The following is a 27209-nucleotide window of genomic DNA, read 5'->3' as shown; positions in this document are numbered from 1 at the left end:
ATGCGGCCTCTCCTGCTCGCCACTCTCTGTCTTGTCTCCTCCTGCTTCTCAGCAGCAGGAGGAGGAGGTAGCCCCCTCAGTGAAGGCCTGTGCTTGCTGAAGACTGAGTTTGCCCTTCACCTCTACCGGACTGCAGCAGCAGAGAGAAACGGGACAAACTTTGTCATCTCACCTGCCAGTGTGTCCCTCTCCCTGGAGATCCTGCAATTTGGAGCCCGGGGAAACACCGGCTGGCAGCTGGCAAGTGCTCTGGGATACACTGTACAAGGCAAGAGGCTCCTTCGCTCATGCTTCCTCTTCATGCCTGCCCCCTGTCCCTCCTTCCTGCTCAGGGGCTCTCAGGAGTGGGGAGCTCAGCTCCCAGTGTGCACAGGCACAGAAGTGAGGCTGCACATGATGCATGCACTCAGACTTTACAGCCATACTTCCTCCTTCTGGCCTCGTGACTGTATTTCAGTTTTGAGTCCCCCTTTTATAGTCTTGTTGTGGCCGGACAGGGTGGGAGACCCCTTATAAACATTTACTAATTGCTCAACACCCTTCGAAGCTGGTGATTTCATTGTGTTTGGGAAGTAGATAGACACAGGGTAGAGGCAACTTGCTGGAGGTCACATAGTCAATAAGTGGCAAGGCTGGACTCAAATTCAAATGTTTAGAGCCAAGGCTATGCTCTGGACCAACCTGTTTTCATGAGACTGTGGTTTCTGGCCAGAGCTCAATCCACAGCTTATCTCTGTGTGTTGTGAATCTCAGAACAGCTCTGCTGGCAGCAATGAGAGTCTATAGAACCCAGGTCAGCCCACATACTCCTGATGCAGCTCAATACTTGACCAACTATAGTCTACAGCCAACATGACCCTCCCTTCTCAATCTCAGAGTAGGATGCCAATGGGAAGCTTACTGTGGTGGCCAAGGTGGACTTCTCAGTTCCAGGCCACTCTGTTATGTAGCAAGAACCCCCTTCTCAAAACAATGAACAGGTCACTAAAAATGACAGGAGTGGTCTTTGTATGAATTAAGATTTTTTTTTCAGAAAGCACAAGAAATAATCCCAACCTTGCCTGGCCATGACATCCTTTGTCATGGACCCTTGAGCTGTCAAGTAAAGGTTAGTACGCTACATATAAGGCACTAATGCCACCTGAACTGCCTGCCCTCCTCTGTGTATGTTGTTCTTTTGATACAACTATTGCCTATGAAACACAAACACGAGACTCAGTGCCCACATGGAGTTTATTGAGGGAAGGGAGAGAAAGGGGGGTAGCTGGTGGCCAACCGAAAGCAGGGGAGAGAGAGAAAGAGAGAGAGAGCAGATAGAAAGAGCAAGAGAGAGGGGGAGGGCAAGAGATGGGGGCCAGAGAGAGAGAGAGGCACGCTTGGTGCACTTGCTTTAAAAGGAGGGCTTGCGCATGCATGCATAACTGAGTCCCTTGGTAGCCAGGTAAAGTTTGAGCAGCCAGGTAAGGCTGACATAGCGATGACATGGCCATGAGCGCCCCTCCCATTGTTGGGGGTGGGGTCAACAGACTGCTAGTTTCCAACAGTGTATACTCTGGCCACTGCTAAAATCAAGTCTTACACTCCTGTTGGACAACAGGTAGGTTTGTTCTCTTTAGGGACAAAGGAAATCAAAGGTAGCTTTTAGAACGTAGTCTTTCTCAGCAGTTATACCCCACAGCAGTGTACACATCCATGGGCTCTCATCAGGGTCCACACAGTTCAATTCACCAAGTGTCATGGTGATCCTACCACGAGGCCACGACTGGGGAGGGACCTGCTTATGTGCATGAGGAGAACTCTGAATGCAGCAACTATGTCTCAGGGGAGCAACACATGTGGATGGGGGCGGGTGCTGTATGATGTTGTAGATGGGGGAGGGTGCTGTATGATGTTGTAGATGGGGGTGAGTGCTGGGTGATTTTGTAGTTGACAGTGGGTGCTGTGTGATTTTGTAGGTGGGGGTGGGTGCTGGGTGATTTTGTAGTTGGGGATGGGTGCGTGTGATTTTGTGATTCCACTAGCAGGCCAGAGGATCCCTGGCCAGGGAGAAGAAATGTGAATATGAAAGAAAAGGAGGTACTTCAGCCTTCAACAGAGTCTCACACAAGTCAGAATGGTTGGACTGGGACCTGCAGGAAAGGGTCAGTTCTGAGACCAGATCCTATCATGGTACCTGGTACCAGGCTGATTGAGTATGATGATAAAATCCTGTCCAGATGTCAGGAACACTTTGCATGACAATGATCCTCCTTAAGTTTCTGAATCACACACTTCTTTACCTTTGTATGGAGCCAGCATCAGTTAGTAAGACAGGGACAGGCCGTTCTCAGCGTCCTCTTCATCACCCCATTTTAGTCACACTGTGTCCTGCTTAAAGTCATGCACCAATGTCAGCTAGCTGCCACAGCCCAGCCTTTCTTTTAAAAGGTAATACAGGCCTGGAAAGATCTCCACAGCAGTGGTTAAGAGCACATGCTTCTCTTGCATGTCAGACAGCTCACAGACCTGTAACTCCAGCTTTAAAAGACCCAATACCATCTTCTGGCTTCTGTGAACATTGCATTCAGCTGCACAAACAAACCTATACACAGAATGCAACTTTTAATATGTTCTTTGTTTTTAATTCAAATATAATTACATTGTTTTCCCTCTTCCCTTTCCTCCATCAACTCCTTCCCATACATGCCTTCCTCCCCCTTGCTCCTTCTTGAAATCGTGGCTTTTTATTGGCTATCGGCACACACACACACACACACACACACACACACACACGCGCGCGCGCACATACAAGCACGCGTCTTGTGCAGCGCACGCGTGCATGCGCGTGAATGCCTAAATATATCAACACAACCTGTTCAGTCCATTTATTGTTACTTGTGTAGGTATGATTTCAGGGTTATACCACTTGGTATTGGCTAACAAATAAGGAGGAGGTTCTTCCATAGGGAAGGATATTTCTTCCTTAGTGTTACTCAATTGCCTATAGCTCTTTTTCTAAGGCTGAGGCTCCATGAAATTTCCTTCTATATTAGCATGTCTGTTGGTGTTATACTTGTCCTGGTCTTTTTTAGGCAGTCATGCTGTTGAGATTTCATGGATAAAACTCCCTTGTCATTTGCAGGAGACACAATCTCACGGTAGATTTCCTGGTCATCTCATTCTTCCAGTCCTGCAGCACCCTGTCCCTTGCTGTGTCCTCAGGTGAAGGAGCTGTGCTGCAGGTGTTATCAGTAGGATCAGTTTGATCCAGCTGCATTTTGATCAGTTGTGGTGTTCTGTAAATGGTCTCCAATCTGTTCCAAGGAGAAGTTTCTTGATGAAGGTTCAGTGCTACTCTTACCTGTGGGAATAAAGAATAAGTACTTGGAATACACTTAGGTGTCCCGCACTACCGTCTCGCCAGCAAGAACGATGCGGCACACAGATAGGATCCTTCTGCGATAATAGCTTTAATGCTTCTTGAGAGGCAGAGCATAAGCTTACACCAACTGTAGAGCGAAGACCCCGAGAGCAAAAACCCACACCCTTATATAGAAACTCAGCCTCGCTTAGGACGTGTCACTCCCTGACTGGTTGCTCGCTCATCAGGCCGAATGACGCCACGGGAGAGGCGTGGGAGAAATCCCCTTGCACTCGCACACAGGCTTATTTATGCCAACCGTCAGCCGGATGCCAGTGCCATCTTGTAATGGAGAATGTAGGGACGGCTCCCTACACTTAGGAATTATGCTGGTTTAGTAAAGTAGTGGTTGTAGGGTCCATGTAGTTGGCTAGGTTTCTGTACTTCCCTCTTGTTGAACGGGTCTTAAGTTCAGTTAGCGAGCTCTTGGTTACTGACAAGATATGTGTGCCACTACTATACCTTTAGGGGTTTTGTGCCATGCCAGTCATTGTGGTAGGACTACTGGCTGCTCTCCTTCCTGGGAAGATTGCATAACAACTTCTAGTACTGAGAAAACTGGTTCTCAGGGAGGAGGCTTTCAAGCCAGAACCAGCTTGAATTCCCTAGGCTTTGTTCCATGGGAATGAATAATTTCCCAATGCTTTGGCATCTAAGCATTTTCATTATTCTTCTAGGTGAATTAATGAGACCATTTTAGCACAGAGGCTTCAGAAAGGAAAGTGGTCTAGTCCCAGGGAAAGAATTATGTTTTGTGGTGCATACTAAGTTTTCTTTTACAATTGTCATTGATTCTCACAGACTAACACAAGAGGTAAATGGTTTAGCAAATCTCAGCTGGACCAGTGGCAGGTAACAGCCAAGATTCAAGCTCCAGATTGTTGATTCCAAATCCTGTGCTCTCTCCACAGTTCCTTAGCCCCATTTGGACCAGGAAGCAGCTGCATCCATTTATAAGCAGCTTACTTTCTCTCTTGCTCATCACCTCATCAGAGGTAGCTTCCTCATCCTCCCATCCCAACCACACCTGCTGGAGAGCACCTGCACTCACCCCTCTCAGAGTTCTTGAAAATTCAAATACCAGTATTTCTCACAGTTTGAGATTTTTATGGACATGAATCTCCCAGAGTCTAGAATTCTGCAGAGTCCAGAACTTCCCAGAGCCCAGATCCGCCAGCTTTAGAGTCGCCTATCGGATGAACTTAAGGGTGATTTTTCAGTCCCTGAGCATTTATTTTCTTCTTCCTTTTGTCCCTTGGTACCTTGTAAAAGCCACTTAATTATAGGTCCTCTCCCAACACCTTTTTGCTTTGGAGGCTGGAGGCTAAGTAGAAGCTAGCAGACATAAGGTTCCTCTTGGAGAGCTTGGAGAGCCTTATCTCTGCTCTCAGACCATTCATTTCTTCCCCTCTAGAAGGCTAAAGAATGTAGTAAACATAGTCCCTGCTCCCTAAAGTCTGTGTGATCCACAGCTCCTGTTCATCTGGAGAACAGAGCTCTCCCAAGCAGGGTCTTCAAGCCTAGACACTCCTCTTCCTGATAGCAACAGGGTGAGGAGGCAGCACTACCTCCAACATGGTGACCCTGAGTAAGTGATGAACAGGTCTGAGACTAGGCTGTCTCCTCCCTACCGCAGTTGGAACACAGCCCTTACTGGAAAGTGTTGCTGAGAACATTCATTGTAATCAAACTGTAGAGTGTTCTATACAATGTTTGTAGGCAGCATCAAGTTTAACATTTTATTCTAGCATTGAACACTCTGGAATGAACATGTGTAAGCATGCTTCTCTGTGTATAGATGGGCAGGGACAAGTCAGGCTCACTGGACCTGCCATATCCCAGCTCTAGACTCTTCTGTTCCAGAATATTTGTACACTGTGTGAAGATGTGTTGCTGTGATTGGTGTAATAAAAAGCTGAATGGCCAATCAATAGGCAGGAGAGGATAGGCAGGACTTCCAGGAAGAGAGAGAGGAAGTCAGGGGATGATTCTAGGTGTGTGAGAGACTCCAAGAGCATGTGAAACAAGTAAGACATATATGACAAAGGAAAGGTAACTGAGCCACATGATAGAACATAGATTAATAGAAACAGGTTCATTTAGGTTATAAGAGCTATTGGGATAAGCCTAAGCTAATAGCCAAGCTTTCATAATTAATAAGAAGTCTCTATATTATTATTTGTAAGCTGGTGGCTAACAAAAAAAAAAAAGCTTACTTGCTACACTCTCCTCTGGAACTCAGCAATGTTCCTGAATCAGGAATTCAGGAAAGCACAGTCTTGCCACTTCTAAGACATCAGCAGACTCCCAGCTAGATTTGTTTGTGACCTAGCATGTCTTCTGCCCAACTTTTAAGCTATGGAGTTAGGTGGATTTCAACTCAGGTAGCTATGTCATATCCAGTGAGGGACTTTTAGGTGATACTTAGAAGGTATGTACCTTCTGAGACAATCTATTGACAGGAGTTTCTGTCCCATCTGGTCCCACAGCCATTTAGTCCCAAATAGACACACAGAGGCTGATATTACTTATAAACTGTTTTGGCATATGATTTAAGCTTCTTATTGACTAGCTCCCTCGTAATTATTAGCTCATATCTATTCATCTATATATCTCCACATGATCTTGGCTTACCAGTGATGCCCGAGTTTCTTGCTTTCTTGGCAGCTACATGGTGTCTCCCTGGAGACTCACTCTCTTAGTTCTTCATCCCAGAATTCTCCTAGTCTGATAACCCTGCCTGGCCATATCTGGCCTGTCCATTGACTGAAACAGCTTTCTTCATCAACTAATAAGAGAAACATATATTCACGGCATATGGAAGGACATCCCCCATCAACAATCTGCAGATGGGAGCTGTGCAAGCCCTTATGAACATTCCTTTCCCACAGATTCAAGAGTGAGAGAGTTCCTGCACAGTGTTTATACCGCACTGCACAACTCCAGTCAGGGCATCGGGATGGAGCTGGCCTGTACCCTTTTCATCCACACTGGAGCATCTCTGTCTCCCTGCTTTGTGCAGCAGCTCTCCTGGTGGGCCAACAGCAGTCTGGAGCCAGCTGACTTTGGTGAGCCCAACCGCACCACCATTGAAGTCTCCAGACAGAGCACAGGTAAAGGAAAACCGTCCTCCTCGGCACAGCTAAGGGCAGAGGACCGCAAAGAAATAGTGCCACCCATCATTTGTCAGAGCCATGGTGAGGTTCAGTATGCCCTGGATTATAGCAGACATTGAGATGGCAGATCTATCTTTCAGTGACATATATGTTCTGTGAAACAACCACAGCTGACTTGTTCCTCCCCTTCACACCCCAGCATAAATGCACATATCCACCCATACTTGAGTACACAGACACACAGAAAGGTGTTCCTCAGAGCTTATCACCTCTGGAAATACCCATGTCATTCTCCCCAGGTCATTTCTCACCAAGATCTGTTTTCACCTACAATTAACAATTAACCCCAGATGAGAGCAAAACGCAGCAGGGGCCAGGAAAGTAGCTTCTGGAAAGCACACATAAAAGGACAAGGTATAATCCATATGTTTCACTTGGTTCTGTCCAGGTTAGCTATGCAATCAATGGCAACCACCATGTGCTATGACTGTTAGGAAGCGGGTAGAAGTCACTAACATCTGCTAGCCTGTTATTTTATTTTATTTTATTTTATTTTATTTTATTTTATTTAGTGCTGTTTGAAATTTGATTCCATTTCACTCACCCATTGATCCTAAAAGTTGGGTGCGGTCTCCATTTTTACAAATGGAGGACTTGAAGTACCAAGGGTTGAGCTTCTTGCTTGCCCGTGAGCCACCAAGCCAGGATTCTGATCCAGGTAGTTTGGCTGCAGTGGTAAACACACAAAAGACTCAGACAAATGGAGAGTATTCAAGATCCAGTGTTGTTTAAAAATAGAACAGAAAACTGGGATCCATATAGACTGGATGCTGTATTCCCTCGGTATTTTCAAATGCTTAATGCTGTCTTTGGCAATTTACTTCACAAGGAGTGATCCTTGGGGACTCAACTGTTAAAAGGGTACCTCATAACTGCCTTTAATGCCATGGAGGATCTGATGCTCTCTTCTAGCATTCAAGGTTACCTGGTTTCATTTGTACATACCCACACAGAGACAAACACATAGATGCATTGTTAAAATATTGTTTAATTAAGGAGTGATCCCCTATATCCTCCTTGAGCTGCCGGGGAGCACTCAAAATCCGACATAGGTATTCTCAACTCACGGCCTGGCTTCCCTTTAAGAAAAAGGACTTGTGTAGCTATCCAAAGTGACGAATATAGAGCCCATCTGCTCAGATTCAAAAGCAAGGACCTTTTGGTGGGTAACTGGGTAGATGGTAGTATGACAATGACTTCCCTGAGCCTCACTCCTCTCATCTTGGAAATAAGGAATGACAACAAAATGTCAGGGAGACTTCTTCAAGCATTTAGGCAGAACTTAGCACAGAATGTATTTATGAAACAGTTGAAGCCCCAGGACAGACACTGTCTCTGTAGGAATGGTCTGCTTGCTCCTTCCTGCTCTAACATGCAAATTTAACCACAGACCTCTCCAAACTATTCTGACTGTAGTTGCCTCAGCAAAAGTTTGGGGAGGGATACAGCTCAGCAATTAGTGGGCCCCAAGGTTGGGGTGACAGAGTATAGTCTTCTCCCCATCACAGAGTGTCATCCGTGCAAGCATCTGCCTGGGGAGACAGTGCCTATTAATCTCTGGGAAATGACTCAATGGAACCAGGGGCAGGGAATCCATGAATACATGCTAACAAGAAGGCTGTAATCAAATCCTAAGGTGCCTCACTGCCCCTGAGCAGGAGTGCAGTCATCGGGGACCCACTCTGAGCCTATGTTCTCACTTTCCATTTCCAAGGCAATAAGTTAAAAGCCAGTTAGTTAGCAGCTAGTGGCTGTGGATCCCTTGGCAGCATAAGGAATTAAAGCTTTTGTGGTAAACTGAAAATAACACAAAACTAGGTGGGAGGGAGGAGAGGGGGGAAGAGAGAGAGAGAGAGAGAGAGCCTTCTAACTATAGGTGAGGGCCCAGGTAGCCCACTGTGGGGGCAGGCTGGTGCCCTGTCTACTCAGCTCTCCATCATGAGCACCATGACCTTCCAAAGCACCTGGCAGAGGAGATTCTCTTCCATGGCCTCGCAGCCCCTGCCTTTCACCTGCGCCCAAGGCCTCGTCCTTCAAGTCCCTGCAATGCACCAAGTGACAGAGGTCAGCTACGGTGAGTCCTCCTCCTCCCCACATTCAGAAAGTTGGAGGAAACCCAGCAACTCACACAAGAGAGGGGAGGTGGTCTCTGTTTTTCAGGACTGGATGGACATAGGTTTCCAGAGGGGTCCATTGTCTAGGCTGTGGGTGGACTGAAGGAAAGTCCAGAGTAGCGGGAGACTTACAGAGGAGTCTTGGGTGGTATACCCATCTGGATGCTGAGGACACAAATGTGGAAGAGAATTCAATTTCATGCTTGTCATTGGCCTGTGCACTGCATATGAACATGTTCGTGTGAAATCAAAAATGCCTGGACCAAACGCCTCTCCTAGAAGACACTTTCATGACATAAACACCCAGCTAGGACCAAATGAAGGCTAAGATGCCACCAGACTACAGGGCCTCCTGACCCTGAAATGCCATTGCTCTGTGTGACCCTCCTGTTTGTGGGTACTTGTCTCAGTCAGTGTGGGAGGTTCCCAGTGCTAGAAGATGCCGGTGTCCTCTTGGGTGTGTGATATAGATGCCAGCAGACTGTCCTAAGGACAAGCCAGAGCATGCAGTGGGTTCACCTAACACTCATCTCCACCTTTCTCCCTACAACCCGCACCAGCCCCCAAGCCCCCATCCCTTCTCCAGCTCAGCATGTTCTGCTCTCATCACACCCTTCTGCAACCACACTCTGCCTGGTGGCCTGGGCTTGTCTTCAACCAGCAAGTTTCTTTGCCCACAAGCTCCCAGCTGTCCATCCTGAGACCTATCTGTTTAGGTCACAGTTAAAAATGATCAGTCCTCAAGTCAAACCCAGCCAGGATGTGTGTTTTGTGGGTCTGTGGGATGTTCTCATAAGAAATATAGACTTGAAGCTTTTCTTAAAGACAAGATGAAAACACAAAGAGCCTGGGCCCCAATAAGCCCAGGCTACTCAGGCTCCCTCAAGACACTGCCCCAACAGGTTCAGTTTCTGTACATCCTTGAGTAAGACCCCCCGGAGAGATCTTAGGGGGCATTAGGATTAGTAAAAGGGAAATGCCACCCAACTGTTCCCAGTCTAGGGCTGCTTTGAGGCTGAGATTGGCAGGCACTCTGTTTTACTGTTACCATCATTTTTTTTTTTTTTTTTTTTTTTTTTTTTACTGTTACCGGGTAAGTCTCTCTACCCCAGGTTGTGGCATTGTTTGGTTTCCCTGGCTCCTAGGACAGAGCTAATCCCTGACCCACTGGACCCCTAGGCCAGTTCCAGGATGCTGCAGGCCATAAGGTAGATGTTCTGGAGCTGTTGTACCTGGGAAGGATGGCCAGTTTGTTCCTGGTGCTCCCCCAAAACAAGGACACCCCTCTCAACCTCATTGAACCACACCTCACAGCCAGTGTCATCCACCTCTGGGCCACCAGGCTGAAGAGAACCAGGATGGATGTGTTCCTCCCCAGGTGAGTGGCTATCTTCTTTACTGTGGAGCTTTCACTTAGAATCCAGTGGTCGGACTCCAGGGCCTATCCTCCCACTGAGCTAGCCTGTCAAATGAGCTTAGGCCAAGGAGAAGTTCCCTGGGGTTTGAGTCTATTCTAAAATTATTTCAAAGTAGATCAGGGTAAATACAGTTGAATTAACTCATCTCGGGAAGACCCGGGATGAACTGCTCTCACTAGGCTGGCTCAAGTCCCTACCTCCTTGCTGCAGAGGCATGTCACTATGGAATGAAGAAGTGTAAGGAGGCACCCTTGTGGGTACAGTGGTCAGTGCCCCCAAAACAAAGAGAAAAGATAACTTACATAACTGAGAAAACATATGTAATGCTAGTCAGAAGCCAAATCAGAACACAAAAATTTAAGACTTTTTCAGGCATGGTGGTACAACTATAAATCCAAACAATGGAGGGGACAGTAGTCAGCAAGTTCAAAGTCAGCCTGGGCTACAGAATGATTCCAACTAGCCTGAGCAATTTAGTGTGAGTCTTTCTCTATTAGATAGCAAATTCAAGATTTGACATCTTTGTGCTAAGTGGGGAGGTTCCTTACTTGAAGAAAATCCAATAGATACAAAATACACAATTGAAAAAAAAAAAAAAAGAAACAAAAAACAATCTAAGGAGAGTGCTAGCTCTTATTTTCCAAAGCAAAGATGTTAGCAAAACATTGTTTTACAAAGGGGTTCTGCTTAGAGTTTTTCAAATGATGGGATTGTTTGGCAGTTTGAGAACATTCAGCATAACTTTGTAGGTCAGCATTAAGTGCACAGTGTTGCTATCCAGGAGCTCATTTGCAACACATGAATTCTTTACACTCCTGGCAACTTGGGGGCCTTGGTCACACTCCAAGACAAGGGCTCCCAATGGGTGAAAGCCAAGGCCTTCGAAGTTCTCCCTCAAGCAGTTAAAAATAAGTTCATGTCCTGGAGCAAAAACACACAAGGGTAGCCCCAAAAGAGGCAGGGCCTGGGTCTAACATGAGATCAGGCATGATGAAGGGCCAAAGGTGAACTCATAGCCAAGCACAACCCCTCTCTCAAAGTCAAATGCTCAGCCCCTACCAGAGCCCCTGATTCTGTGACATTGGGGAATAATCAGTGCAAGAGGGAAGGCAGCTCTTGCAGTCAGCATGCAGGGAAAGTGCAGCCCAGGGAAGAACCTGCTCTCACATGACGATGAGAAGCCTGGACTGGCTAATGTAAGAGTCTCCAGGAAACACTGAGCTCTGTAGAGAGGAGAACATCACAGTGACATTCTCCCGAGCCCTCAGCAGTGACCCTGAAAACTCTGGGAAGAGGAGGTCTGAGGGCCTCAAAATGATTCAAACAACCTTGCTCTGATAGTTATGTAATCACCCCAAGGTATCAAGCATCTAAGCCAAAACTAATAGAAGATTTTTAGTAAAACAAAACCAAACTTACACACACACACACACACACACACACACGCACGCACGCACGCACGCACGCACGCACGCACGCACGCACACACACACACACACACACACACACACACACACACACACCAGACCACAGAAATAAGACCAACCAAATGGAAAACTTAGTTGTAAACTCTGTAGGGTACAGGTTCCACACCTCTAGGTCAAAGACCCCTTTGGGGATCAAACAACAAGATATCTGATATGGAGCCCCGTATCAGATATCTTGCATAGCAGACATTTACATTATAACTCATAACTAGAAAAAATACAGTTATGAAGTAACAACAAAAATAATTTTATGATTGGGGGTCACCACAACATGAGGAACTGTATTAAAGGGTTGCAGTATTGAAAAATTTAGAACCACTGCTTTAGGAAATAAAGCAAAAAGTTAAAACTGCTTTTGGTTTGGATTTAGACATATAGTTTGAACCATGATAGACAGAGCCAGGTTTTTGTTCTTTGCTTGCTTGCTTGATTTTTAGACAGATTCTCACTACATAGCCTTGCTAGACTGGAACTTACTATGTAAATCAGGGTGGCCTCAAACTCACAGAGATCCACCTGCCTCTGCCTTCTAGTGCCCAGGTTAAAAGACACGCACCACCACATCCCACTACACAGCCAGCGTTTGAGTAAGAATTTCCCTCTGGCTCCCTCAAATTATGCATTCACCATTTAGTGTAATGTGCTCTGTGGTCATCATATAGATTCTGCTGAATGAGAGCCCAAACTCTTGCACCCTGTGGACAGGAGTTCATGTTGTTGCATATTATTTGGCATGAGCCCAGAGGGTGTGCTTGAGTTTGAGCATCACCAAGCCGTACTCTAAGATGAACTACCATGCTGTCTCCCAGAGTTTGTTTATTTATAAAATTAAAGACCAGTTAGCCTACTAAATAATCACGAAAACCAAGAATGGATGTTTTTGGACCATTTGTAGTCATCATCATGCAATCATACCCACACTCCGCAGAAAATAGATTTAATATAGAATATAGATTTAATGAATAAAATGCTTGCTTCTAGGTCTATAGAGGAGAAAACTGAAAAAATCCACAATATTAGATATGGTTTGTACTATCCTGCTTTGTACTTTCAAACCATTGAAAAGCAATGCCTGAAACTAGATAGTAATATGTTTAGGAATATAGAACAACCCAGGCCAACAGAGCTATATAGCTGTCTAAAAGACGAGAACCTGGCTGTGTCTACTGTGGTCCAAAGTCCAAGATATATGTCTAAATCCAGATATTAATCAGTTTATTGCCTACTATGTTAGCACACACTATAGTTTCCCCATACATACGTTATAGTTCTAGAAGAGCCTGGAACCAGCATCTCCTCTTCTCTGTATCATGACACAGATGATGACATAAACGGTGGTGGCAGAAGCATTCACAGGGCAAGAAAGGATGTGGGAGATTTAAGGTCTGACTTCCTCTTCTGCATTGAGAACCACTCTCATGGAAAACGGCAGCAGAACTCCAAGGGCTGCCCTGAGTGGTTACCTTCTATCTGGCCCTGCCTCCCAAAGTCCCCACCAACTCAATACCACTACCCTGAGAGCCAAGCTTCCACCACAAGATCTTTTGGGGACACACCCAAGTAATATTCAAACTACGTAACACACACATCCAAAGTGAGTTTTGCTCCTCTTTGAAGCTGCCAGCCAAATGATGCACAGCACTTTTCTAAGGATCCCCCCCCCCATGGGATATAGTGCTCATAAAAATCACTTTTAAAGTGCACATTGAGCTGGGTATGGTGGTGCACACCTTAAATCCTAGCACTCCAGAGGTAGAGACAGGCAGATCTCTGTGAGTTCAAGGCCAGCCACATAGAGGCTAGCCACAGCTATTTAGCAAGAACCTGTCTCAGAGGATACATAGACAGATAGATGATAAATATATATATAGATAGATAGATAGATAATAGATGATAGATCCACATTGCATGTCTTTTTTAATATATTTACAAAATTGTGCAGCCATGAATACTAATTTTAATTTTTTTGAGTGTTTCACATTGCTAAAGATGACCTTGAACTTCTGATCCTTCTACCTCTGGATCCTGAATGTTGGACTCATAGGTGTACACCAGAAGTTGGGTTATGTAGTAGTGGGGATCAAACTTAGGGCTTCATGCATGCTAGGCAAGCACTCTATCAACTGAGCTATGCCCCCAACCAACTTCAAATTCTGAGAGATGTTTATTACCTTAAAAATAAACTCATATTCATCAGTCATCACTTATCAGTGATAGGCAACCAGTATTTTACACTATATCTTTTAGGGATATTTCATGCAAATCAAAAATATACAACATTAGTCTTTTATTGGGCTTTTTTTCACCTAGTACGAAGTTTTAAGATTTCATCTTTTTAATGGCTGAATAATATTCTAGAGTATGGATACACCAAATTTTATTTAAGCATTCTTTTTAAATGTTTATAATTGAAATGGAATAACATCACTTTTCCCCCCATTCCCTTTCCTCCTTCCAGGCCCTCCCAGCTATCCTCTCTTGAGCCCCTCCTATGCATGCCCCTCCTCAAATGCTATCATTGTTGCATACATATGCAGTCATTATTTGCCTCTAGCTCTTTATCTGGGGGTGTGACCCGGAGAAAATTTTCCCCTTCCATGTTAACAGGTCCATTGATATTGTCATTGCCTAGGTCTTGTTTATGCAGCCATTTCTAAAGAGACTGTTTTGTGTAATTGCTAAAACCTATTGCCTAATTAAAGTCTCAAAGATCTATGCCTAGTTTTTCTAAGAGTTTTATTGGTTTCGCTCTTACTTTAAGTTTTTGTTCCACTGTGAATTAACTATTGCACCCTTGACAACTTGAGGGTCAGGGGACACCAACCTCCCTTGCTGTAGGAAATCTGCATGTAGCTCTTGGCTCCCACAAAACTTCTAATAGCTCTGATCTTGACTGTTCTTATCTCAATATTAAATCACACAGTATATATTTTGTGTGAAATATGTATGGTTAAAAATAAATGAGGCCCACAAAAGACCACTTTTCACAGAGATGATCAGCATAGAATAGTGGGGGGGGGGGGCATTGCAGATGTTCAACAGAAGAGGTTGTGAAATGACCACGGCAGTATAATAGACTGGTGTCAATCTTATGCAGTTATTTCTCAACACAGCATCTTTGCATCTGCTCATATTTTCAAGAATAAGAGAGTGAAACTGGTGCATGTGGCAATCTCTAGGTGTATGTCAGCCTTAACTTGTTTTAATACATTTGCACACATCTTCTGGTAGTAAATGGCAAATTACCACGTGTTATGTATCCATAACATGCCTTCAGCGTTATTTTGCTAAGCTGCATAGTTCACCTGTGAGGTTTCCAAATTGTTGCAAATTTCCCAAAATAAAAGAAAACTCGATGTTAAGTGGAAACATCCAACGGCACTTGGTGTAAAAGAGAGGCCAAACCTTCATGTGTTCCAATGTGGTGATTGGCCCAATATCCTATACATTTGTTGATAGGATCATCCTTTCCTTCATTTTGTTGTCTGGATATCACTGTCAACATTGTTTGCCAAATGTATGTGTTTATTTCTGAACTCCGTTTGATTCTATGGGCATAGATTCTTATATTCTATAGTGTTGTGTCATTGTGGCTCCTAGAACACCAGTCTAGAAATCAGCAGGTGACTCTTTGTTCTCTTCTTCCTAAAGACTGTTTTACTTAAGATCAGCTTACCAGTTTCCGCCCAAAACAAGCAAGTTGGCATTAGACACAAGTATGTCTTGAATGATGTCAGTCAGGGAGTACTGTCTTCTGACATGGGTGTCTCATCTGTCAGCTTTGGATGCCTTCCATTCAGTTCATTGTTTAACAGTGTTTTGTGCTTCTCAGTGTCCATGTCTTATACTTCTTTTACTATTTTTTCTAACTATTTGGCTTATTTTGGTGAATTGGAATTAGAATTATTTTCTGAATTTTGTCTTTACATTGTCAATATTAGAAATGTCATTGAGTTTTATATCTTGATAGTATATCTCAAATGGGATTGTCTCAAATTAGCTATAATTAGGGTTTTTTAGTGTTCTTCAGTATTTTCTCCAGGTAAGACCAAGTTATTTGTGAATTCAAATAGTTTCTTTGTCCTTTTAAAAACTTTTATTTCATAACTTTTTTTTTCATAGTACTGGAGATTGAACTCAGAGCCTCTTGCATGCTGTAATCACTGAGATATATCCCCTAGACTTCACCTCCTTTCTATGGATGCTTTTATCTGTCTTTTCCATCCTTCGGCACAAGGCCAAAGAGAAGTGATGAGACTATTATCCTTGTCTTGTTCTTGATCTTAGATGGAAACTAGAAGGAAAGATGCCAGGTGTTGGGATTTTATAGACATTCTTCATCATCTTGAGTCATCGAATGTCCCAAGTTGGCCGAGTATTTGATGCTTGATGGAGCTTTTTGTTTGGGCATTATTTTTTTGTTGTTTTCAATAGTGAGGTTAAAGCAAGCTAGGCAAGTGCTCTATCATTGAACATTCCCCAAAGTCCTGTTGATTTTTAATCATGAAAAGGTGTTAGATTTTGACACAAGCTTTTTCTGCATCTGTTAAGATGACTGTGTGGTCTTACTCCCTTACTTTATTAACATATGTGTTATCTTATTTTCATGTCTTGAACACATCTTGCATTCTTGCAATTAATTCTACTTGTCGTGGAAGGATTTCTGTGGTACTGGATTCATTTTGGATCCAATTTATTTCAAGTCAATCTTACTATGTTGTTGAGAAGTCATGGGATATGGCTTTATTTTCTTTAATAACTTGCTTTAATACCTAGCTTCTTACAAGCAGGCAGCTACTTGTTACTGTGCCATTTCTTGTAGTTTGGCTTTCATAATATTACAGGAATATCGCTGGAATCTTTTGAAATCAGACCTGACTTTTGTTGCTTTTACTTTATTAAAACATATTATTCAGTTTTCTTACCCCACCACATCTTTGATTTCAAACATACTTTAACTTTCTCAATATTACTATGAAACCACAGTTAAAACACATGCTAAGTGCTTAGGCCATGCTGGGCGTTGTACTGAACACTTTACAAGAATTTTCATTTAGTTATCACAACCCTGTTTAGATTTTACTGCTGTCATGCTTATTTCACATAGAAATACAATAAGGATAGAGGCACCTTGCCACTGAGTCTGTAAAGTAAAAAGTTCCTGGTGAAGGGAACCAAACTAAAAAGCCAGGTCCATAGTACTAATCATTACATTTAGTGTTTATGGATTTTAGAAAGGATGCTTTCTGTGCTAAAGACAATTTCAGAAGTGGGCCAAATAGTTTGAAATACATCAACATACTTTTTTGTTCTAACGTTATGTATGGTTTATACAAAAGACAGCTTAAATTATATATATATATATATATATATATATATATATATATATATATTCAAAGACACATAGTAGTAGCAGTCTATTTGAAGGCTTCTTCAACAGCAAATAAGTGCTTTGTCCTGGGGAAAAGTTGGTATGAGGATTCTTTCTGTTCTCAATGGTTTATTCAAGGCTGAATTCGTTCTCTGATGCACATCAAAGGCACATACTGCACACAGCAAACATGAAAATGTGTTACACAGTAGAAAAATATATGCAAGGTACTATAGCTACTTTTTTTTCTTTTTTGCATCTATTATGTCTGAGAGTCTACCCAAATGTGAAGATTTGGAGTCCAAGTAATCGTGGCTGGGCTCCACATGCCCATAGCCCAGATTTAAACCAAGGTGCATCACATACTCATTAGGTCATTGGACACGTCTTAAATACTTTATGCCTGGTATTTTTCATCTACTGCATAAGGAATAATAGCCATTAGAGGAAAATGAAATAATTTCTATGAAGTTCTCATCATAGTGTCTAGCAGTGTGCCAGAACTCACTAAATATTATTAATAAAAATGGGCTGAGGCAGCTACTCTTCTCAGGTCATTTATGCCGTCACAAAGAATATTAATAGGAAGCAAATTGTTCTGTATATCCTAAGAGTACAACTTTGCAAATTGGGCTTTAAGAACCAAGTGTCACTAGGCTAGGGGTGGAGCTCAAGTAATAAATATGTTGATTATGCAGGAGATCCTGGATCCTATCTCTAGTACCATTTTGAAACAGAAAATCTGAGTAGGAAGGTAACAGCTGAGGAATGGACAGTTATTTAAAGGCAGTCAAGGGAAACAGAGCCATCACAAATGAGCAGTATAGACAAAGCTGGGAGAAAGCCCAGAGGGGTCAGCTTAGTCCCAGGGATGACTCAATAAAAGTAACAATGAAAAATACAGTGGGGTGGGAGTCCAGTGTGCACTGACCTCCAGTTAGAACCTTATACTTCATTCAATATGTATGAACGAATAGTGTGAATTCCAAATAGCAACCGATAATTTGCTTTTGTTTTGCAGGTTTCGGATCCAAAATCAGTTTGACCTAAAAAGCATTTTAAGATCATGGGGTATCACTGATCTTTTTGACCCACTCAAAGCTAACTTGAAAGGAATTTCAGGTAGTAATTTTTCAATTCTTCCAGTCTTTTGGGGGACAGTTTTGTTATACTCTGATTAAAGGACATTTATTGTTTCCATAGAGCTGTTGACAGTAAAACACTTGCATGAAAGAATCAAGTGTTGGTTCTATGTAAGAATGTGGGGCCTCTCTAACTGTAAGTTTTTATTAGATTTGGTGGGCAAGGGATGCTCCTTGGAGACATTAAGCATAGAATTGGAAACCACCTTCACAGTGGAGCAGGTGGCCATAGGTAACGAGTCTTTTCCCTTCTACCATAACCAGACTCTCCTGACTACAGGCAGTACCAGAACCTTTATTATGCCCTCTGCTTTCATATCAGCACCAAGGTCATCCTGTTTCTACCCTTTAGTCCTTCCTGACTGCCTTTAACTCCACATGCCTTTTGTGATGAACTAAGCAGAAACTTTTCCTTCCATCCATTCCTCAAATGCCCTGTGCTTTCGTGACCTAGCCTTAAGATGCTCTTCTGAGCATCCATGCTCAACTTTTCCCCATAGTTGACATGCTACTAATGATCAATAGGGGCCTTTTGCCCGTGGTCTGAGCTTACATTGCACACTGAAAGGGAAATGAATGGTAACGTCTACTTTGAAAATTATTTGAGGGAACCACCGTCTTAACTTTAGCCAACTCAAAAGGCCCTGGATTATATCTACTCTACAGATTATCTGTCAGGAGAAAACACTGCAACAGACATTCTCATTGGTCTTGACATTGCCTTTACTTGATGAACTTGAAAGTTACCATTTTAGACAGTGACCATTGGAATACCTGGTACTAAAACTTTGTTCTGAATCTTCCTTCTTAATCACAGAAAATAATGGGAGTTTTATCTTCAAGTCCTGGCTTGTGCTTTAGACATGGCCAGACAGAATAACTGCAAGTTACTTAGTTAATAAAGCTGTATCTAATTAAGAGTACTAAAAATTTGTCATCTTGGGGCTAGGACTTCATAGTAGTCTCCATCTCCAACACTACAATACACACAAACACACATACACACACACACACACACACACACACACACACACGCACACACACACACACACCTCAAAAACCCATCTACCACCTCTTATCTAAATGTTCAGAGATAACAGTCAAGTTATCTAGTGTTCACAATACTTGATACACAATTAGACAAAAGGGAATATTGCTGGCTTAGTTGAAAATTTCAACCAGAAATCTTCCTTATTAACAGGCATGCTTTGACACTGCAGAAAAGGAAAATAGCAGCAAAATGATCAAAGGCAAGGAGCAAGGGACAGCCAAGTTATGCACATTCTATCTTCAATTATGGGCAATCATCATGCTGTCTTCTCAAGGCTTCAGAACTCAGCTACAATATCCCTGTGGCTACTGGAGATTCAATTACTATTTTAGGGTGCTGGGTTTGGTACCCAGTACCAGAAGAGGGGGCAGCCTTGAGGTTATTCTTGGCCCTCTCTTCCACACTATTGTACTAACCTGTTTTACTTCTGCTTCTTCATAATTCCTGGCCTTTCTTCCTCAGCATCTGAGAAAAACATACTCAAATGTCAATCTTGTGTTCTTAAACAGTAGTGGTCCTCAACTGAATCTTGCAGTCCCACTATAAGCAAAAACACCCATGGCCTATGAGTGATCCACATTTTTGAGACAATCTCTCACTGGGATTAGACTCCACTGGGCAGCAAGCTATGGGACTCCACTGCCTTTCCCCCATACACTGCTGGAAATGGATGCATGCACTATGCCCCTGACTTTTAAACGTGGATTCAAGGAATCAAATTTGGGTTCTCACACCTGCACAGCAAGCACTTAACCAACTGAGCCATCACCCCAGCCTGTCACTGAATCTTCTGAGTACCATTTAGATGGTTCACATCTAATACAATGCATTTACTTACATTTGTTCAAACCAACATAATTATAGGCTCACAGATCTGGCTTACTTAATAATCCAGCATGTGTTAAATATGGAGTTTGTAGTCATGCTTTTTACTGATGAGATCTAGCGATCTCCTTTCACTGTTTTGTTTCAATAACAAAGAATTTAACAAATGATGACTCAATACCTGCTTCTATTAATTAAGCAGCTTATACTCATAAAAATTATCTGCCTGTGGTGACACATGCTTTTAATCCAGCACTCAGGAGGCAGAGGCAGGTGGAACTCTGAATTTGAGGCCATCCTGGTCTATGAGTGAGTTCCAAAACAGTCAGAGCCATTGCACAGAGAAACCCTGTCTCAAAAAACAAACAAATATAAAATAAGGCTGTTTTCTTGCTATGGTAGTGATGCTGAGTCACTGGGACAGACATGGAATTGGTGATAATTAAAAATTTTAAGTTCACTCCCTTATAGATATAGCTTGCCAACTAAGATTTTGATTGCTTTCTGATGCCCTTATTTAAATATAACCCAAGACCACTCACTCCAAGTGGCTTCTGCCTATTGTAGAGACAAGGCCATTGAAACAAATGGAAAGCTACTACCCATCTCACCAATTGTATTACTCAATGTCTTGGTTTTTAAAATTAAAAATTTTATGTGCATGCTTGGGTGGGAGGGAGCATATGAACCACGCATGTGCAGGACAGAGGACATAGTTCTCCCCTTCCACTTTTATGTGGGTTTCAAGGATTGAACCAAGGTCATCAGATTTGTGAGGCAAGCACCTTTACCTGCTGAGCCATCTTACCAGCCCTATCTGCTGCGGTTTTTACAAAAGAAGAAATGATCAGAAAACAGAGCCATCCTCTATTAACAAAGGGTCTCCACATTTTAGATTACTGAGGAAGCCCAACAAAGCTTTTCTTTCCATCCGGTTCCAAAGCAAGAATCACTCACAATTCTCCTTTCCTAGCTAAACATCACTTCTCTGTTCCTTCTTGGCATCAAGCTCATCTGAGCTCAGATATAGCTCTCCCCTACCCATTGACACCCTTCTCTCTACAGATTACAAAGTTACTGAATTGTTCCAGTCTCCTCACTGAAGAGAGCAGGGAGGTACCTGTTCCCCTTCCTTATGGACCACCAGCAGGTTTTAATACAAGCTCACACTCCAGCTAAGGAGGTCTTCCTTGTGTACAAACTCAAACCTCTTAAGAAACTATCTTAGTCTTTGCTTTCATAAGCAGGTAGTCCACTTCCAACTTCTGCCCATTAAGAAGTTCAAGCTTATATGCAATGACTTTAAGTAAGTCTAGAGTGCATGAATTAACTTGGGCCAAAGGAAGTACAGCCAACACTGCACAGAAAACAAGGGGAAGGACAGAGGAAGCAACCAGCTGTAACTAATTGAGTCACCAAGATTCTTCCTGACACTTTCTATATCCTGGTCTATCTGCAATGGTATGTTACACATCTACCCTTCACTTCTTAGTAGCTAAGTCAAAGCATGAAAGACAAAAGGAGGCAAGTGATATCCCATCTCTGTTCTGATGAGGATGAGGTCAAAATGCAGACAATGATTTACAAAGTGTGTGACCAAGAGTATACAAAAGAACGATTGCATCTACCAACCAATGGGGTAGGAATTAAATCCTTGCCAATTAAATCCTTGTGCTTCATCCTTCCTGATATGCACACCCATCATTTCTTTGACACATGCATGGACTAAACATCATTCTGAAAGTTGGGTAGAGTAATAAAGTGAGCATGTCATAATTTCCACTTGCTAGAGCTAACAATCTAAGAGGGAAGAGTAATCCTTAATAGTGCCATGGAAGAGGAATGGGCGGTATGTTGGGAGGGAGGGCAGAAGAACCCCTCACATTTGCTGTGCAACATGGAATACAGGCACTGATGTATTCACAGTTGGCTGTATGTGGCGCTTCAGGGTTGAAAGCTGTGTGCTGCAGTCCTGCTGAAGCCACCATGCAAACATTAGCAAATCAGCAGCTCCAAGAAAGTTTCCTACTCACAACAATGTGGGCTCCATTAACTAAAGGAGTCTTTTCTACAGAATAACTATAAATGATTCTGAGGGCAAATTTTGGGAAAACAAGTTGTGACCTTTAATGGCACTAAGCTGATACCAACAACTCAGATAAGCAAAAGCCAAGAAAACCCCTCAGCTTTTCCTGGTTATTTCACTAGTGGCGTAATATTTCAATAGCCATATGACAGAAGGGAGTAAGCTATAGTCAAAATACAAGGTAAAGGAAGAACATGAACTAGTCTACAGAAATGTCAACTCTCCCCAAAGAATTTCAAAGATGTGATGAGGTAAAGGAAGAACATGGACTAGTCTACAGAAATGTCAACTCTCCCTAAAGAACTTCAAAGATGTGATGTTGGTGGCATGTGGCTATGGGTAGACTCAGCTATGGTTATGCAAACATTAACAATTATCAGGTCATTCTTAGAATCTGGTGAGAAAAAAACTACTTGAGCAATTCACTTGCTTTTTCAAAGACTTTGAAAACAGCCCAACCTAGCTTACCGAAGATGTATTTGGATTTGCTGTGTTAGCTGACAAGGAGTTTTAGAGGGAAGCTGTTCTCATTTAATCATATCAGTGTTCAGACAGCATAATAGTAGTGAAGTCACAGACAGTAAAATCTCAACTGGCAAAGACACTTTTTATAAAACTTTAATTTTGGCACTGTTTGCTCATGGCTAGAAGGGGCTAATAATCATTAACAGAGAATCTTGTTTCTTCTCTCAAAAAGACCACCATCAAACCAATCTGATTCTCCACTGGTACCATGTGACTATCTACTGACTTCTTTCCTGTGGCACTTGCCCATCATCCTCTACTGCTATCAATTGTTCCTTACAGTCAAAATAACCATCTTCTGATATCCCATTGTCTCCTTGCAATGATGATACACAAGGATCTGTATCTTAGGCTCATTTTTAGTTTCACATGACCTTCAGGGGCCATTTCCTTGTATGTGTATGACTAGTGCAGACCAATCTAACAAGCAAAGCTTCCCAAAGTACATCAAAATGACTGTTAATATGCAGGTCTCTCTGATGGTGTGCTATAGAGAGCAGTTTCTTGAATGGAGGGGGTTGGGTAGAAATGGGCCTTGAGTCTGAAGCCTGGATATTCTCAGTTCTCATGAGGGTGTGTGATACCAGATGAGCACTTCCTCTGAAATGTTAGGGCTGGGCAGCTTAATGTCTTGCATGACCACTTTTCACCTTTGGAGAATTGTTAAATTACAGAAATCTGTTAAGTCTTCTAAGTTCTCTCATCACTAATTGCTAAGCTTATATTTGAAACTGTTAGCACATACATATAGCTATAACCTCACATTTCTCAGCAGGTTACAGTCCTTAAGGTGAGCTAACTAACCAAGCAGCATAGCCAGCTGCCTAGGAAATAGTTGTGGAGCAGCAGACACTTCTAACACTGGACTATCCTCATAACAGAATCCTATGGCTTTAATCTTCAGTGTCTTCCTAAAAGCTACAGCCCAAGAAGACAGCCAAGGGGAAATTATCTCAAAAGCTTGTTGAACTTGTTCCTGGGCAACAATATTTTTATTTTAGAAGACACTCTTAAGAGCCTAGTAACATACCTAAGTTTTAGAAATGCAGGCTAAAGGAAAGATTTTAATATTTTAAATTAGCTTTGGGTTCAGTTTTACTTATGAATCTTTAAACATGTACATGATATGTACAGAAAATGTAAATAAATCACTTTTACATTTCTGTCATTTTTTAATTAGGTCAAGATGGCTTTTATGTTTCTGAAGCAACCCACAAGGCCAAGATGGAGCTTTCAGAAGAGGGCACCAAGTCATCTGCAGCCACAGGTACATCCACAAGTCCAAGCACTAAGCACCATGGAGTGGCTCACCCAGTCTAGCCTTTTTGAGTCTGCCCAGTTGACTCTAGTTGTAAACCACACTACTTAAGCCCAACCCAAAGTGTGATATAGCATTTTAAAAAACTAACAGAAAGGAAAATCTTTTTGAAAAGCAATGATACCAGTTTTAACAAAGTATCACTGCCCCATAAGTATTTTACATTTGAGGGAAGCTATTTCATGGAGTATCTTAAAAATGAGACACAGGATTAGTTTAATATCTTTCCTCTTTAATTTCAGCATTTGCACTCCCATAGTACTACACAGTGAAATGTCACTAAAGTGCTTAGACCCCTTAAAGGAAAACCAAGGTTAGTCCCTATGTATCTACATGTATGTGCTTTGCGGTGACAGGAAATGTGACAGGGTCTACTCTCTCCCCAGCTGTGCTGCTGCTGAGGAGGTCCCGGACTCCTGCTTTTAAAGCAGATCGGCCCTTCATCTTTCTTCTGAGAGAACAGAACACAGGTACTGACTCTTTTAAAACACAAATTCGGACATTTATCTTCATCTCTCTAGCAATCCAATTTTACTTATCCATTATAATCTCAAATAAATATTTCTTCTCTCTCTTTCTATGGTGTTTTCCTAGCTGCTATAATTCACAGTACAAAGGAACCTCTTTTCCTTCATAGCTTTTATTTTTCCAGTCTATTTATTTGTAGCTAATGCTGACTTTTTCAGTTGAGTAGATTTCTGCTTTAGACTTAAAAAGTCATGAAATCACAAGTCAATCAAATCTTGCCTTCCTTGTTGCTGTCCTATCATGTTAGAAAAGATGGTTTCTTCAAGCCAAGATATACCACAGAATTCACCAGAGATGATAGTATTTTAGCAATCCAGATTTCTATGCTGATTGCTAGCCTTTCTCAACAACCAAATGCTTATCATCATAGTACTTTCCCACGCCACTACAGAAAGAACAGTCTCAATGCCAAAATGGCAGGCACAGGTTATCCTAAGTAGCCCAAAGGAAGAAGCACATGTCTCTAAAATCCAGTAATATTGAAAACAGTCTTTGAATGGTTTTATTTCCCCCTTCATTGTTCTCCCCCAATTATTGGCCTTAGAAGGAAGAGATTCTCAGTTAAGAGTTGTTGGCAATTCTCAGTAATGTTTAAAACAGCAGTATGGAACAAGATTAATAAAATCAAGTCAAAGTGAATCTACTTTAACTAAACATCAAGTATTACTTTTATTTGTGGAAAGAAATATTAGAATAAAAATTAGCATAGTTTAACACAGATTGTTAAAAGTAAATACTGTCAACATCATTTTATCTGAGAATCATTTGTATGCTGCCATAACGTGTGCTAGAAAGGAAAGGAGAGTTCATGACAAAAAGGGTGCAGATAATCACTCCCTGGAAATAATCTACTCAGGGATGATTTGGGAAGAGGGCCCATAACAGAAAATGTCCACTTAGTATTTCACCGTGATCACCCCAACCCCAGTGACTGCGACTAGACAAAAATGGCACTGATTACTCAAAGTAGGCAGCAGAGAGAGAGAGAGAGAGACACAGAGACAGCGAGAGAGAGAGGGGGAGAGAGAGAGAGAGAGAGAGAGAGAGAGAGAGAGAGAGAGAGAGAGAGAGCTAGCAACAAAAAGACAAGTTTTAAATCCTCAAACCAAGAGAGAGGACTAATCTTAACTTCTAGGAGGGCCATTGCAAAAGCTAATATCCAATAAAGGGGACAATTAGAAGACAAGTAACAGATTCTTGAAATTCAACTGTATAAAAACCTTTGTAAAGATGTTGGACTAGAAAAAAAGACATCACAATTTCAATAGTATAAATTTTAACTGCTTTAGGAATGAAAATAAGGATACAGGTCTAATCAAAAACGAATACCCTAATTTATCACAAATCTTAGTCCCTGTGGCTTTTCCTTTCCAGAAACTGGCTGTTCACATTACCCAAGGCAAAGGGGCTACTTTTCTGATGATATATAAACTTTCAGCTGGGGCTGAAAGATGGCTCAGCCATTAAGAGCATTTTCTTCACTTGTAAAGACTCCAGCTCCCAGCACCCACATGGAAACTCAACAATCTGTAACTCCAGTTCTGGGGGGGGGGTTTGACACCTTCTTTTCTGGCTTCCACAGGCACCAGGCATGCATGTGGTACACTTACATACATGTAGGCAGAACACTGAACAAATAAAAACTAACCTTAAAAACAAAACAAAAAGAGCCTCAGCCTTCACTGTTTAAGAAAAATTACCTAAAAACTCCAATATTAAGCATTTGGAGAGTACCACCTGTCCAGCACAGCATCATTCCATGACCTCAAAGACTTAAAGATACTGACCTCCAGGTATACCCCTACCTTTGCTAAGGATTCTGTAGAAATTTCACTAGTTTACCTAATAACTTGCCCAACGTTTTTTAAAAGGCAAAAGCCTGAGGTGGGATCTTAAGCTTTAGTTTTGATAGGCTGCAAACTTTGGGACTAAGTTTTAGTGTTAAGGTATAAAGAGTTTTATGCCAGGCAGATAAGGGGAGGAGGGCAGTGAAAAGTGACAGAAGAAACTATTATTTTACCACCCCCTTGCTGGTTCATTACGTAAAATGTAGTAAAGACAAAAGATCTGAGCATTTTCCCACCAACAACCTGTGACATGAGGACCCTTGCAAGAACACTCCCCAAGTGCTCAGACTTTAAGTATAACTTCTATCTTTAAATGACTCCAGTGTTCCCATGATCTCACTCTTAATACACAACCATAAAGTCAATCTGGATTTTGTATAGTTCCTACTGAATTTAGCAGCATGACTACAGGCAATTATTTCAATAATTCCGTTCCTAAATTATTATCTTCAATTACTTCCAGGTATTTTGAAGAGGTAAGAACTGTTTAATGAACTGTTATATGAAAATACTACAAGTCACATTAAATGCTTCTTTTTCTTTATAGGGTTTGTCTTCAGTATTGGGAGAGTTTCAAATCCCCTTGACTAAAATAGCAAGTCTCAAGAATGTTCTATGTATGCTTTCCTTCATAAATATTTACAATTTAAGGGTATGTGATTTCCAAATATTATTAATCTAAAAATAATTCAATTAAAAAAATAATTTTGGAAGCTTTTCCCATCTCAAATTATTCCAAATCTAAAACTCCTAACCTTTTCTATTGGATCCCTCCAAACCACTAAAAGGCACAGCAGTGATCTATGAATGTGTGTATAAGTCAGAACACAGGGTGGCATCCATTGTAAGAGTGTACAGCCCTGTGAGGATGGAGAACCTAAGTGTCGGATATCCTCGTGTGCAAATCAGTGGAAAACAAAA

At 42.1% G+C, this 27209-nt stretch overlaps 1 protein-coding gene across 1 annotated transcript; it reads left to right on the top strand.

Annotated features, from left to right (window-relative positions):
• Positions 1-26936, top strand: Serpine3 (serpin family E member 3). Its single transcript, XM_051195171.1, has 8 exons — positions 1-268; positions 6292-6468; positions 8453-8650; positions 9870-10068; positions 17988-18088; positions 23776-23862; positions 24300-24383; positions 26836-26936. Exons 1-8 carry the CDS (start codon positions 1-3, stop codon positions 26877-26879), a joined length of 1158 nt encoding a protein of 385 aa, XP_051051128.1. The 3' UTR covers positions 26880-26936.
• The last annotated feature ends 273 nt before the right edge of the window (positions 26937-27209 follow it).

This window comes from Phodopus roborovskii, unplaced genomic scaffold (assembly GCF_943737965.1).
Source record: "Phodopus roborovskii unplaced genomic scaffold, PHOROB, whole genome shotgun sequence".
NCBI classification, from domain to species: domain Eukaryota; kingdom Metazoa; phylum Chordata; class Mammalia; order Rodentia; family Cricetidae; genus Phodopus; species Phodopus roborovskii.
Note: the sequence above shows the minus strand (reverse complement) of the source record. Positions and strands in the feature narration are given on the sequence as shown.

What these genes read in the sequence shown, in the direction of transcription:
- Serpine3 (XM_051195171.1), top strand. Translation starts at nt 1, where the DNA reads ATGCGGCCTCTCCTGCTCGCCACTCTCTGTCTTGTCTCCTCCTGCTTC. An exon ending in AGTGACAGAGGTCAGCTACG is followed by an intron (nt 8,651 to 9,869) that starts GTGAGTCCTCCT and finishes CTGGACCCCTAG; the next exon opens with GCCAGTTCCAGGATGCTGCA. An exon ending in ATGGATGTGTTCCTCCCCAG is followed by an intron (nt 10,069 to 17,987) that starts GTGAGTGGCTAT and finishes TTTGTTTTGCAG; the next exon opens with GTTTCGGATCCAAAATCAGT.